Genomic DNA, 15,975 nt, shown 5'->3' with positions numbered 1-15,975 from the left:
TGCTCCTTGTAAAAACAGTTTAAGTATAAGTAAAATGTTCAATGGATAACTTGAGCGCAAAACTATCGAATGACAGTTTCATTAATGATAGTCGGTCTAACTACGATTGACTCCTAATATTATGCCATTTAAGTCTCATTTTGTGATACTCACTCTTCGTAATGAATTATACTGTGTAGTGTCCGCGGTATTGGTTTTAGTTGAGTACAAACCGTCTAGCTTTGATGACACCGGTACTGTCAGTTAGTGAATCTATCGATATACGATTACCATCTCATTTCGTAGTGTGATTTGATAACTTATCAAATCAATCATATCGTATTTTGGTTCTGATTTTTCGGCAGTGTCTTTTAAGTGATATTAGTTGTAAATTTGTACTTAGTGATGGCTCAGCTGCAAAATGGACATTCTAAAAAACAATTGGATATTGCTATTGTCGGCGGCGGTTTAGTAAGTACCCTACTTATTAATATTTATTAATATTTTTGTTTACCAAATGTTTTATGTAAAGATTCTATTTGAAACTCCTTCCTTAATCATTGTATATGTATTTAAAATAATTACAGTAGGCTAGGCTTGAAAATAATGACATTTTACCCAGGTTATATTCGTAGGTACAATATTGTATATCGATTTTATTTGATAATCATGTTATGTCTCTTTTTCCCTTTCAAGCAAGAAACGTCTACAGAGACGTCGCCACATAAACTTTAACTACACTTTGGTGGACATTCGCACGCTTGAAAGGGTTAAATAAACATAAACAAAAACTGCTCTCAAAAGGCTCCTTAAATCAGTTAAGGGTTAATTAAAAAATTACACCGGTTGCACCAAACCGTCTGTCACTGTTAAAGCATTCAATAAAAAATTAGACGACTATCAAATGTGGTTGAGCAAGGTTAAGGAAAACAGCTCGCTCAGAGACAGATCCGCTAGGTTTTGTAGTTGATTGGTTAACTAACAAATATTGAAACTAAGTGTGTTTTGCAAATTATTTGTTTAGGTATGTTTTTTTAACATTATAAGAAACTAGATTTTTCCCGCGGCTTCGCTCGCATTAGAAAGAGATAAAAAGTATTAGCCTATGTCACTCTCTATCCCTTCAACTATCTCCACTTAAAAAATCACGTCAATTCGTCGCTCCGTTTTGCCGTGAAGGACGGACATACAAACAGACACAAATACTTTTCCATTTATAATATTAGTATGGATAGTGTAATACATTTAGGTATGGAACGATAGGCCTTGTTAAATTTTTTAACATATTTTTTATAGGTTGGATCGTTGGAAGCACTGTACATGGCAAAAAGAGGTCACAGGGTCCATATTTTTGAATACCGCGAAGGTAAGACTGTTTTTATATTTAAGTTAAGTAACGTTTAAGACAAGTTATTCATAGTGCGGGGCGGAAACGGCGAATTAGTATTGAATGTACAGTCCCTGCTGGCAGAAAGCATAAAAACTTGGTATGTATATTAATAGCTTATAGGTTTATAAGAAAAAATAGAAGTAGAAACACGCCGAGGTGTCAATGTTTCTCCTCCTTCCCCCCACTTTTGTGTTAATTTCTAAACTTTATCTCAGATATACGAAAAACCCCGCTGGCTCGGGGCAGATCAATAAACCTCGCGCTTTCTGTGCGCGGGCGCACCGCCCTCAGGGATGTGGGTCTCGAAGAGCAGATGATCCAAAATCATGGAATCCCCATGAGGGCCCGTATGATCCATCGTCTGGACGGCTCTACGTACGCGATACCGTACGATGCTAGGACTAACCAGGTTAGTTTAGCGTTCTTACGTCTTCTTAAAGGTAACTAGTAATTTTGAGATTACGTAAAAGCACCGTGCTATCTTCGCGCGACCGGTCCGCGATTAGTCTTGAAGAGGAGATCCTGCACGATGGAATATTAATCCCTATGTAAGCTCGTATGATACGACATTCTGGACGGATCCACTTATGCGATACAGTACGATGCCAGGATCAAACAGGTTTGCTATTACCTAAGTTAATTTTACAATAGATGACTTAAAAACGACACCGCTGGGTACACAGCAGGACAGCCCAGCGGAGCCCGTGTGGTTTATCATATTGACGGCTCCATCCATGTACCGACGCAATACAGAGAAAGATAGAAATCAGTTCATTTCTCAAAATGTTTAATTGTTTACATAGGTACTTAACTGTAAGCAAAGAGGATCGAGTATTATAGAGAGTTACTGTCAAAGTAAAATGTGTAATCACAGTGCATTGATTGCCATTTCTCGACACAGGCTTAAAACTTTTGAACCTCAGTTTTGACAATTTGGTCCATATTCTTAGCTTGATATGTGTTAAAATGTCAAATATTAATATTAGCGCCATCTAGCCGAGCGTCCCCCAAAGGTGTAACGCCGTCTAGGTCACCATACCGTTTTCTGTATGGTTTTGAGGTACGTTTTTAGGGTTCCGTAGTCAACTAGGAACCCTTATAGTTTCGCCATGTCTGTCTGTCCGTCCGTCCGTCCGTCCGTTCGCGGATAATCTCAGTAACCGTTAGCACTAGAAAGCTGAAATTTGGTAACAATATGTATATCACTCACGCCAACAAAGTGCAAAAATAAAAAATGGAAAAAAATGTTTTATTAGGGTACCCCCCTTACATGTAAAGTGGGGGCTGATATTTTTTTTCATTCCAACCCCAACGTGTGATATATTGTTGGATAGGTATTTAAAAATGAATAAGGGTTTACTAAGATCGTTTTTTCATAATATTAATATTTTCGGAAATAATCGCTCCTAAAGGAAAAAAAAGTGCGTCCCCCCCCTCTAACTTTTGAACCACATGTTTAAAAAATAAGAAAAAAATCACAAAAGTAGAACTTTATAAAGACTTTCTAGGAAAATTGTTTTGAACTTGATAGGTTCAGTAGTTTTTGAGAAAAATACGGAAAACTACGGAACCCTACACTGAGCGTGGCCCGACACGCTCTTGGCCGGTTTTTTTTCTTAGACTTTAGCTGTCTATACGGAGTTACATATGTCTTTGCTATAAGTAAATAGCAAATAGCTATCTCACGCTATCGGGAGGTGAGCGCACGCCTTCAAGGATCTAGGGCTGGAGAATGACCTAGTGTTACGTATGTCTTCTTATGATGTATTTCCTTTACTGTTTTGTTGACCTAACATGATATGTTTGTCGTCTGTTTTCAGTGCATATACTCAGTTGGCCGAAATTACCTCAATGGACTTTTGTTGCAAGGTACATTTTTATACCTATCTAATAATGTCAAATACCAAATATGTACACTGACATTAATTTATGAAACCTATTTGCACTTATAAATACATATTTTAAAAATGTAAACACGACATTTGAAATCGGATTACCTAACTCAAACGTTAAAACCACAAGGTAATAATAGTAATATTTATATAAAATTAATTACAGAATCAGAGAAATATGAGAATGTCGAGAGGCATTTCAATCACAAATTGGTCGACGCAAATTTACGGAAGGGATCCATGAAATTCGAGACGTGAGTATAAATATAAATATCATACCATAACGCTTTGTTTTTATTTTCAATACATATAAAGAATCTCCTTTAAGTATATGTTTATTTTTGCATTACATAGGGCGTAACTACAACAAATAAAGTCTTTTTGATTCCCTGCCTTTTCAGCCCTGGTAAAGAAAATATCGACGTCACAGCAGACCTGATCATAGGGGCAGACGGAGCGTTTTCAGCCGTCCGCAAATGTATGATGAAGCAACCCCTCTTCGACTACAGTCAGAAGTACATCGAACATGGGTATTTGGAGCTGTGTATACCGGCCGATGAGAGTGGTGGAGTAAGTTCAATTTGAGTCATTTTTTGTTACCGGTGTTCCCTTTGGTCAACATTTCTATAGTTAGGTAACTTACATGTAGCCGAGATGAACTTGGAAACCGGCAACTTCTTTTAGCACATTGAACCATCAAATTTCCACAACATTTTTGAGATACTGTGCTCAAAAAACATTGAACCCCAGGTATGATAGAAAAAATATTAAAGTACATAGGTATTTAAAAAAAAATGGAAATTGAAAATAAAATATTGGTTTGTTAATATGGTTGTTATTATCAGCCTTGACAGTGACAATATTAGATAATGTAGAATAATAATTATGTACTTGTGGCTTTAGATTGTTGACATAGAAATATGTACATAGATAGAGATTGTTGACGATTTGAGATACGCTGCAACAATAATGTTATTCTTGATAATACTTCCAAGGTTTCCTCTTTTGATCTCAATATAGCATCATGAAGCTGTGTTTCTTTTGCTTTCCTTAATAGCCATAATTCAATGATAGTATTATTCCTTGTTTAGTAAGTAGGCCAGACCATTAGATGTTGATGAGAGTACCTGTAAAAACTAAATATAAATGGAGACAGCCATGGAACGGGGTCAATAGGACAATAGGTACCTGTAATAGGTACTTACATAAAGAAATGACGACTAAACTTTATACAAAATTATATCTAGGACAGTGGTTCTCAAAATTCCGTCTAAACTCGATTTACTCAACTCTCGGTCGACATTTAAAAAGGGGGCAACTATTATTTGTATCGTTCAGATTTCCTAGTAGTTTCAGGGCTGACCCAATTTGCCATTGGTGACGATTAAGTATCTAGTCTTCCTAAGCAGAATAAATTGAATAACAAGGACTAAAATCGTCTTACAGTTCCAGATGCCCCCCAACTACCTTCACATCTGGCCTAGAGGCAACTTCATGATGATCGCCCTCCCCAACCAAGACTGCTCCTGGACTGTGACTCTCTTCATGCCGTTCACCAACTTTAAAACTATCGACAGTGAGGAAAAGCTGCTCGGGTTCTTTGAAAAGTACTTCCCTGATTCCATTCCCTTGATTGGGAAGGAGAAGTTGATAGAGGACTTCTTTGGTGGTTCACCGTCTCCGCTAGTTGCTGTGAAGGTAATTTGAAATACAGAGAACCTATTACGAAATAGCCCGCCAGGATGGTGGGAGGCCTTTACCCAACAGTGGGATAGGTAATATCTACAAGTAGCCTCTATTCACGATGTCGTCCATGTGGATAATAGGCTCACCTTGTTTTAGTAGTCTTGTAGGTACTAAAATGCCAATGAAACCCCTGTTGAGGTTTAGTGGAGGATCATTTCAGGAATAAAAAGATATGTAGGTATTATGGAGTTTCCTACTTATTCATATGTGGCGTTCCATTTCACTGATAAAAAAAAACCACTAAAGCACACAAACCCAGTAAAGTCTCACTGAAAATATTTTAGAGCCATCTGATTGCATTAGACTATATATATCGGGCTTTATTGCCTGTATCTCTCACCTCAAGGTGAGAAATTGGCTCAGGCGTAGGCGATACCTTAATTCCCACAAAGGCGTTTAATACACATGAATATCAAACGATGCCCGAAGCGCATTTTGCATAAAATCTAGCTGTTGCAGATAGCTGTACAATTTGAGGCGGGTCATTCCAAGTAATTTCATCAAATCGGGTGTGCGGCATGATTTTTGATTTGAATAAAAAAAATTGAGGATATTCTTCTAGGTGGCAGAAGTGCTGAACCACTACCAGTTATTTTTTTTATCTTTTAATTTCCAAGTTGTGCCTATTCGAAGTTAACAGTGGGGTCGAATTCCTGCTTGTACACAATTAGACCTAACTTTTTTTCTATAAAAGGTAACGAAATAATTATTACTTTGTTTGATTAGGTAAGAAATATGGGTATTATACTGTATGACAAAACGTATCTCAAGTATCTACAAAAAAAATGGAGACCAACCGAAATGTACTCCCAATTGGTCAATTTTTTCAATTTTTAAATGGTTCTTTCGCCAACCCTGGTGCATATCAGATATTACTTTTGACTGAAATATAAAGTACTTGCCGTGGTCATCTTGTAAAATAAATATAATTGTGTTACAGCAATTACTTCTAATAGAAAAATACAAGTGAAAATTGAGAAATCCGAAAAATGCTCATGTTTGACTCTAAAAAAATCCATGTGGCAGATAAAATAAAATTATGATTTTAGTCAGAAAATATAGCTGATATCTTCGTTTATTAAATTTAGAAATAAAAGTTTTGTTATTTTGCTTACTTTAAGAAATATGATTTTTTTAAACTGTTCATCTCATACATTTTCGCTCTTGTTGTATTTATGCAGGTTAAAATACATTATGACCTTAAACTTTTAAATAAGTATAAATTCGATGAAAAAATATGAAATAAAATCCAGGAGATTGAAATTTACTTTATATATTTAGATATCTAAAAAAAATCAAACCTTTGCTACTACAAAATTTTCTGAAGTTGAATAACGTCGCACTTTTAACTCATTTTGAGAAATGGGAACGAAGCTGTGATAAGAACGAGTATTTCTTATGGTCCTTATATTTTTAAATCGCTCTGATAGGTACATTTCAGCTACTTCGACGTCTGATTTTGCGACAAAAAAGAACTTGATACCATGAATTTCATTCACACAAAACTCGTACATAGCTTCAGGTGATAAAATGTTATCACTACCTGTAATGCGTTGCAGACTAGCTTTTCTAACCAACCGCTTAATCGTACCGCCAGCACCATCACAAGGGGATTTGCCGTGAGATGTGGCAAAAAAGTTCCACTCTGCTTTTAGTCCAAAGTCATCGTAATGATGACACAAGTTTACGAAATTCTTCTTGTTCTTGTATTGTGCAGCTGCACCATCACTAAAATAATGTATCGTTTCCAATTTATCATATTCTTGTTTTAGGCATTCAAGCAAAACCTTTTGAAACGCGAAAAATGATACGGTGTTGTGAGTTAAACAATCGCTGATAACACAAAATGTTCTGCAGTGGATAACGTTATCTTTTTTAATGTAACTAACGAATGGATGCAGCGTGGCTTGATCGTTTGTCCAGTGAAAAGATTGCACTTCGTCTTGTACCATAAAAGTAAAATTTTCCGAGAAATCTCCTAAAACTATGCACTCGGTGTCATTTTGCAAGTTTTCTTTTAAATTCTTTAAATATCCAGATTGCTTCTTTGTTATATAATGATGATGTTTCATTTTTAATAATTGGTCTTTTAAATCTTCGTTAAATTCTGTTGCTGTTTTAATAACTGTAAGTAAATGGCATCGATCAGTCGATGACCATTGTGAGTATGTTATAGAAGATAGAAGCTCAATATCTTCACTTATTTTAGAGTCCAAGTTTTCAACCCCTGGGCAATCCTTACATTTTGATAGCATGCAATTTTCGTTGTATATATCGCATACAATACTTTTTAATAGGTCTTGGTAAGTTAACTTCGTCTTAATAGCCGATAACATTAATTTTATGTTTTGATGCATTAGACAAACGCACACTGAGTGTGTCCCGCTAGCACCTGCTAGTATGCAGTTTTTAGGCCGCAGTGAACAAAATGATGAAAAACCAATCTTAACTCCTGGATGGCATTCCTTGAATTTTATGAAAATTTCTTTTAAGTTCAATAAAACCAAACGTTTCTGCTGTTTGGATTTATTTCCTTCTTTATCTCGAACAGTTAAACAATCTTTTTGACCTGGCATTATTCGGCTAATATCATCATCCTCATAAAAGTCCGTCGCAGCTTTAATAGTTTCATCTGATATTTTATTTCTACTTTTTATATTGTCATGTTTTGGCAGCACTCCATGTAGTTCACGCATTTTTTTTGCCTTTCTAGCGATATGGTCACTACAGTTGAATTCAGATTGAATTTTAGCAATACTCCAATTCGTTGGTAATAAGGTTAAAATTGTGTACTTTTCCTCGAAACTCGTGGAAATTAAATACTTTGCCTTAAGTTCTTCTATCAGCTTAAGATATTCTGATCCTAATTTGGAATCATCGTCCTCTTTTATGTGTTCTGTCTCTTCTGAATTAGTTTCATTTTCGTCAACACCAAAAGCATCCATTAAGTTGCGACGTACTGACTTTGCTATCTCAGTAGCTTTTTCAGAAATTTTCCTTTTTCTTCGAGATAGCGGAATTTTGGTTAAAGAAGTAACAGGAGATTCCTTTAAAATGCTACATACTTCATTTACTAATTGGATTCCATTACAATCCGGTTCAAATTGTGGGTCTTGATCAAGACTAACAGGCATTGTCTCCTCAACACTAACAGGCATCATACGATCATTTTTAGCCGCGGTCGTTTTACTTATTAAATCATAGCATCGGGTACACATAGCCAAGCCTGGTATAAGGTTCATTTCTTCATGTGCTTGGCAGAAAGCTAAGCTTATTTCCCGTAACGATTTTGTTATGGTCTTTTTATGAATTTTCAATGGATCGCAACATTTAATGCCAAATCGAAGGTAAAATTTATCTATGTACTTTTTGTAGTGGTACTGACATATGGTGTTTATAATTGTAATACCTGTACGTTTAATAAGAAGACTTCTGTCGGTTTCACTTATTTCATTTATTGTATTGAGCCATGATGTCCTCGAAAAAGTTGTTTGATGACAATCTTCCTCTCTAAATATTCCAATTGAACAGGGCTCCATTGTCGAAGTTATTGGATTGTCAAATAAGAAAATTATATAAATACTTCTTCTTGACAATGATATATAACGAGCAGTCAACTATTCATAGCATAACACAACACACTTAGTACAAAGAGTTTGCACCACTTAATTATCTCCTAGATAAATACGGTCTCCTATACGAACTTCGATAAGGATTATTGGGCCGTTTACTTATGTTCGTATTTTAACCATGTGAAATGCAAATAAAGCTTGTTAACTAGTCAGGAGGCATCGGTTATTTACTACACCACGGCTAAACAAATAAAATAAGTAAATTACTATCCTAGTCAGATAACACTGCCTTGTCAAATTTCTACCCTCATTAAATTTACAAATGAAATTATTACCATGTCAAAATATTTATTTGAACATAAAAAACTTAAATAATATCCGTATGACCAATTACCGTCCCATTTTTATTAATTTATAATATAAAATATTTTGTATCGATATTTGTAAAAAGTAGCATGTTAAAAAAATCATATTTCAGAAAACAGGAAAAATAACAAAATTTTTATTTCTAAATCTAATAAACGAAGATATCAGCTATATTTTCTGACTAAAATCATAATTTTATTTTATCTGCCACATGGATTTTTTTAGAGTCAAACATGAGCATTTTTCGGATTTCTCAATTTTCACTTGTATTTTTCTATTAGAAGTAATTGCTGTAACACAATTATATTTATTTTACAAGATGACCACGGCAAGTACTTTATATTTCAGTCAAAAGTAATATCTGATATGCACCAGGGTTGGCGAAAGAACCATTTAAAAATTGAAAAAATTGACCAATTGGGAGTACATTTCGGTTGGTCTCCATTTTTTTTGTAGATACTTGAGATACGTTTTGTCATACAGTATAATACCCATATTTCTTACCTAATCAAACAAAGTAATAATTATTTCGTTACCTTTTATAGAAAAAAAGTTAGGTCTAATTGTGTACAAGCAGGAATTCGACCCCACTGTTAACTTCGAATAGGCACAACTTGGAAATTAAAAGATAAAAAAAATAATTGGTAGTGGTTCAGCACTTCTGCCACCTAGAAGTATATCCTCAATTTTTTTTATTCAAATCAATAATCATGCCGCACACTTTTTAATTCAAATTTGATGAAATTACTTGGAATGACCCAACCTTGTCATCACTAGCACAAAGGAATACTACTAAACTATACTTATTCTAATGCTACCTAAAGTATAAGGTGTATCTTTTTTCTTTAAAATAAGCTTCCTGCTGTGTCTCTATTTCTAGTGTCGACCCTATCACGTAGAAGACAGAGCTCTAATAATCGGTGACGCAGCTCACGCCGTCGTTCCATTCTACGGGCAAGGCATGAATGCCGGCTTCGAAGACTGCACACTCCTCGATAAACTGTTCCAGAAACATCATGATAGTCTTGCGGAGATACTAGAGGAGTTCTCGCTTACTCGGTGGGAGGATACGCACGCGATCAGCGATCTGGCGATGTACAACTATGTTGAGGTAAGACTTAAACATACGTACCTACATGCAGGCAAGGCATGCGGGCTTCGAAGACTACACATTCCTCACACAAACATCATGACATTCTCCTGAAGGAGTTCTTGTCACTTAAATAATTAGACAGGCTGCACTGAGAGAAATTTGCATTGTGAATTTAACAAGTTCGACTTGTTGCGGTTTATCCGTTTGAATCAGCCAAACGTATGTTTAAAACAATATGTGTCAGGTTGTTTTTATAAAATCGACTTGTTGATTCAAATATATTGCCGATTCAAATGACAAGTAGCTTGTTGTTTAAACCAAAGAGCATGTAGGCGCCATTTTAACCAAAAAACTTGTTGAACGAACATGAAAACTGTTTGTATTTTCTCTCAGTGTGTTAACAAGGCGTTAGTAAATTAGTTAATGTAAAACTGGTGGTAACCTTTTCTGGTGTGCAACTGAGGGTCAAACACCTATTCTTAATCGCCATGTAATTTTCATCAAATATAACTCGTCCTAACTCCCTAGATCGGTCGGATTTGTGAATGAAAGGAATGAAACATTAATTCCTCTGTTATAAACGTTTCAATGGTACTTTGTGCCTCGACGTAGGTATTCGCATTGGTTAACCGGGCATTGGTGTCTCGAATTTTTACTTTCACACTTTGAAATTAGTCAAAAACATAAACACAACTACGCTATTACTAACCATTTGGCACTAAATTTTACCACAAGATATATATCTATTAATTAAAAAAAAAGTAAATGCTTCTAATGCTAAAGGTGCTTCTCATTGTTAAAGTTTTTACAACAAGATCAGAAATGAAATGAAATGAAATGAAATAGTTTATTAATAACAAAGTTACATTATGTGTAAGATTTGTACGTAGATTTGTACGTATGTGTGTTGTTGATCAGCTACGGTGACAAACTTTCTTAAATACCTACTGTGACCTAAATTGGACTACCTCCTTAGAAGAAGTGCTTTTGTGTCTCACTATCTATCCCATAATCTCTTACTGTACCTACGAAGCGTAGATATACAAAAATGCGTAGGCACCTAGGCACGGATAGGTTTTTCAATTGCATCTGTCTTCGATCTATAACAAATCTCTTTCCTTCTTGGTACAGCATAATAGTTATTTGTTATACAAGGGGGCAAAGTTGTATTTTAACGCCGAGTGTGGAATTGAAAAACGAGCAAGTGAAAGGAAGGAAGAGCAAGTGAACTTGCGAGTTTTTTAACACACGAGAAGTAAAATACAGTTGCACCCGAGTGTAACACAAAACTTTTCCCCTCACTATAGCGGGGAAACTACAAAGCAAAAAATGCGTTTTTCACTGCTTCCAGTAGTTCCACAGGTGGTAAATCATCTTTATTACTAGATTCACCTACTTTTATCAATTTTAAAGCAGTTAATTTGACTTTATTCAAGGTCAAATTACTTTACCCACTAGTGGATAAAATGCGTTTTTACCCGCTGGTATTAAAGGACAAAACACGTGTTTCCGAGCTAGTGAGGGGAAAATACATTTCCTGTAAATGGTATATCCGAGCGATCAAACCGTTCATCCTCGCAACGTTTGGAATAACATGCCTGTATTGTTTACTTTGTTTTCGGCCTAAATCAGAAAATACGGGTTTAATCTAAACGCTTTAATGTGTTTTTAAACGAGATATATGGACCCGTTTATCAAAGGTGGGCCAGTAGATATTATGGGGCCGTTTTTGAAATGTTAATTAAGTGCGATAAAAGTAAGCTTAATGTTGCAATCAAAAATCAACGTTCATGTTTGAAGAGAAAACATTTTTATAAGAAATATTGTACTGTATTTACCGCCTGACTACCGAATTTACAAATGGGAAATTTTAAAATTACCTTTTATAATTTTTCTTTTTTTTATACCGATTAGAATTAGCGCCAATTCGCAAAATTACTCTAAAACGTGGAATACCTACTTAATCTAATATTGTCCGTAAAACACTTGTAGTCTTACCTACTTTATTGTTTAAAAGTAAAAAGTAAAAATCGTTTATTGTTGCACATAAACACAAAGTCATTTGTTACAAAAGATAGGTAAAATTTACATCCATTTGTGCATATCCTAATTATTGTTAACACAAGTTTCCAGGGGTCCCCGCACTAGGCTAGGCCTGTACCGCGGGAGACCTGTATTGCATTTATATGTCATGAAAGTTAGAAAAACAAGTTAGCTATATAATTAAAGTACAGTGTAAACAATGATTAAACATTGATTCTGTTGTCTAAAGTATTACAGTTTACAGAAGTTATTTTATACTATGGTTATAATTAAGTTATTACTAAATTACCTATTGAAGTAAGTTTTCAGTTTCATGGAAGTCTGTTGACAGTAGTTAGAAAATTAGAAAAACACAGTAACTATATAATTAAAAGTACAGTGTGAACAGTTATTAAACATTGATTCTGTTGCCCAAAATATTACAGTTTGCAGAAGTTATTTTATAGTATGGTTATAGTTAAAATTATTGTTAAATTTATTGTTAAATTACCTATTGAAGTAAGTTTTCAGTTTCATGGTAGTCAAGTGACAGTAACCATTTGCAAAGAATACGTTTAGCCTCCGATACCGTGCAACGTATCAGCCCGGTTTGCAGCTTTACGACAGTATTGTAGATTTTATAGCTTAAAACATCACCGAGGCGTCTGCCAAAAGCAGTGTTAACTGATGAGATGGGTAATCTAAAGATGCGTTTTGAGATCAGTTCGGAATAATTATCCAGCTTAGACGCGAATCTGTGCATAGAGAGGCAGACTTTGTGGATATAAAGCTCACGGACTGTAAGGACTTGGGCATCTGCGTAAAGACTTTTTGTTTCATATCTATAGGGCTTTTTGAGCATAACTTTCAGGACAGAGCGTTGGGCTCTCTCAACAACTAACATATAGGTTTTGGCAGCGCAGCCCCAGACTGATATCGCGTAAGTAATTATAGACTGACACAGACAGACTGTTTCTAAACCAAGTCATAGAAAAGGGGTGTTATAAAAATTCACTTGCTTAGGCACTTGTCCTATCGCGAGCTAGTAAGCTATGAGCTATCGGCTATAAAAAAGAACAAAAGATAAGCACTCGTACGCACGTCGCACGTCGATTTTGATAGCTCACCGCTGGGCGAGTAACTATAAACATCACCGTGTCTCTTTTATTTACACGGGAGTGATTATCTTTTGTTTGTTTTTATAGCCGATATCTCATAGCTTACTAGCTTGCGGTGGGACCAGTGCTTTATGTTTGTAGCAATGCTAGTCATGAGCATGATCAATTTTGAGTGAGTTTTCTTTTCATAGAATGCTAGGTGGATAGTAATCCCAATGAAGATGTTTTCATACTTTTTTTTTAATTTTCCAACCTTATCTTACCTAATCAAATGCTTTAACGTCCAGATGCGTGACCTGGTGACGCGACCATCATACCGCCTTCGCAAGGCCATGGATGATTTCCTCTTCTGGCTGGCACCTAACTTCTGGGTGCCACTTTACAACTCTGTCACCTTCAGCACCATGCCTTACAGCCAGTGTGTCAAGAACCGCGAGTGGCAGGACAAGGTATGTCATTGACGTCATTGTATTTTATGTTAGTGAATTTGCGGAATAAAAGTAACCATACCTACTCACATCTCTCGCAAAGGAAGCATAGAAGTACGTTTGAAGACCTGAAACGACACTAAACGTGGTGTGTTGCCGTAAGTCCAACGTCCAGCAGTGGAATGCCGTGGCTGTCATCGTCGTTGGCTGACTTTATAGATGCTTGACTTTGAAATAGTACCGCTTCTTCGAATCTATGAATGTTCTTATTCTGCCTGGGGCCTAACTTCTGGGTACCACTGTACAACTCCTTACTATCATTCCTTACAACAGTTACGGCCAGCGTAGTAGGTACCCGAAACGCCAGCCGGCGTAGCCGAATGGTAATCGTTGACGCCAGACGCTGATAGAAATGCAGTCTGGCTCTGTCGCGCCAATACATAGAGATAGCTACGAAACAGCGCGAGCGTTTGTGCATTTGGCTACGTACCCTGATGAGCTTTACGGCCCAGCCACGACATTGGTCTAAGCGCGACAGCGGTGAGCGGCAGCCATACGTGCGAATGAAAAGTCCCATCGCTGTGTCTCGCTCCAATGTAATGGACGCCGCTCACCGCTGTCGCGCTTAGACCATTGTCGTGGCTGAGCCGTTAGGTGCGTTGCCTGCCTTATATGGGAATATGCTCTTGAAGGTTTGAAGATTGTTGAATGATGATGATCAACTCATCATCATCTCATGAGAGATGAGTTGAAGAGATGTTTTATTTTATTTACTGATAGACTGTTATATTGTTTCAGATGTTAACGTATTTCATCATATCCGCGATGTCATCAGCGCTTTTGGGATACTTCGTAATGTCACGTTAATCATCTGTAGGTATTTGTCACCAGTATTTCAGCAATTATTTTAATTAAATCATACAATGACACCATATGTTTGATTTTTAAGTACCTATTAACAATATAAACGAATTACTAGAAGTACCTAACTTTAAATCACCATTTTAAGCCAGTCCCCGCGCTTTATTAGATCAGAGACAAGTTTGAATTTTTGGTCAACAATTGATATTTGGAAACATTTGAGACACGTTATATAAACTCATTCGTATACTACTTTAATCCACAATGTACAAACTTCAGCAAAAATGTTCAAGTCACTGGCAATAAATAAACTGCAGTAGTTTTCAACTTTTACCCGAGTCCACAAGAACACTACGCACCGCACCGTATAAATCAATGTCGCACCTAATGAGATGCGCTGCATTTTAAACTGCGAGCAAGCACCCAGCGCAGATTGATTTAAGACGAAAGTAGACTTGTGCGAAATCGCCTCTTCATACAAACGTTGACCTCATTATCCCCATTTATGACAATAACTAATACGTCAGTATTCATATTTGTGACAATAAATGTTTATACTATTTTTTTTTACCAGATGCATTTTGACCACAACTAAGGAATTATCAGTAATTGGCACTCTTCATGGCCTTCTGTACTAAAAATTAACCCTGTTCACAATTTAACATTAACGTGGTCAGTTATTGAGAGGTGGCCAGTGGAAAGTATATACTATTAGTACTTACCTATTAGGGTGGCAACCTACCTATATAGGACGTTGGCCAGTAACTTACTTAATGGCAGTTTACCTACATGATTTTTCTTAATAATCATAAGAGTTGGGGTAATTTGGTGATTTTTAAGAAAACAGTTGTTAGGACCTAATTTTTCGATTAATAAAAAAAACGAAAATAATTTAACGCTATGGTACTGTACATAAAAATATGTTAATTAAAAAATATTTTCCATATGTCAATATCGACACAGGAAAACAATGACTACTTTAATATTGTCTTCGGTTACCGCGATAGTTACTCATGAAATAAAACTATGGAAACGGATTAAATCGCGTATAATGAATTTAAAATACATCCCGACGTTTCGAACTCTTTACAGCGTTCGTGGTCAACGGGTTCGGGTTCGGGGGGGGGGGGTTCGTGGACACCCGTTGACCACGAACGCTGTAAAGAGTTCGAAACGTCGGGATGTATTTTAAATTCATTATACGCGATTTAATCCGTTTCCATAGTTTTATTTCATGAATGACTACTTTGTATGGAGATCGGAGCTTGCTGCGAATTCTTAAACCTTCGGAAGCGGCGCTTTCTCGATGCTTGTCTCTGGGGCCTTGAAGTGACAGAGACATAGTTGGTCTAGTGGTATAACCAGACTTCGTAATGGCAGAAAACGGCGTAATAGGGTTTTTAAGTCAATTTATATATTATTATGTAATTAACTATGTAGTTTTTCAGACTTTTGATGTTGTTTTGATTTGAATTATTTTTATAGCCGTGAATACCTCGTATTACCTT

The 15,975-nt window shown here is 36.1% G+C and overlaps 1 protein-coding gene across 2 annotated transcripts; it reads left to right on the top strand.

Moving 5' to 3' along the window:
• The first annotated feature begins 196 nt into the window (after positions 1–196).
• On the top strand, positions 197–14,535 carry LOC125228248 (kynurenine 3-monooxygenase). 2 transcript variants are annotated; one of them, XM_048132744.1, is made up of 10 exons: positions 197–450; positions 1,276–1,345; positions 1,585–1,778; positions 3,190–3,238; positions 3,428–3,515; positions 3,663–3,831; positions 4,708–4,959; positions 9,826–10,056; positions 13,466–13,627; positions 14,405–14,535. In XM_048132744.1, the coding sequence occupies exons 1-10, from the start codon at positions 385–387 to the stop codon at positions 14,471–14,473; spliced, it is 1,350 nt and encodes a 449-aa protein (XP_047988701.1). In that variant the 5' UTR covers positions 197–384; the 3' UTR covers positions 14,474–14,535. The 2 variants fall into 2 exon arrangements, with proteins under 2 accessions (XP_047988701.1, XP_047988702.1); XM_048132745.1 differs by lacking the exon at positions 197–450 and adding an exon at positions 932–1,003.
• The last annotated feature ends 1,440 nt before the right edge of the window (positions 14,536–15,975 follow it).

Source organism: Leguminivora glycinivorella, chromosome 7 (genome assembly GCF_023078275.1).
Source record: "Leguminivora glycinivorella isolate SPB_JAAS2020 chromosome 7, LegGlyc_1.1, whole genome shotgun sequence".
NCBI classification, from domain to species: domain Eukaryota; kingdom Metazoa; phylum Arthropoda; class Insecta; order Lepidoptera; family Tortricidae; genus Leguminivora; species Leguminivora glycinivorella.
This window is presented reverse-complemented; position numbering and strand designations above follow the sequence as displayed.

Coding starts and splice junctions, on each gene's coding strand:
- LOC125228248 (XM_048132744.1), top strand. CDS start 385: ATGGCTCAGCTGCAAAATGGACATTCTAAAAAACAATTGGATATTGCT. Junction 3,239..3,427: donor CAATGGACTTTTGTTGCAAG/GTACATTTTTAT, acceptor AATTAATTACAG/AATCAGAGAAATATGAGAAT. Junction 3,516..3,662: donor GGATCCATGAAATTCGAGAC/GTGAGTATAAAT, acceptor CTGCCTTTTCAG/CCCTGGTAAAGAAAATATCG.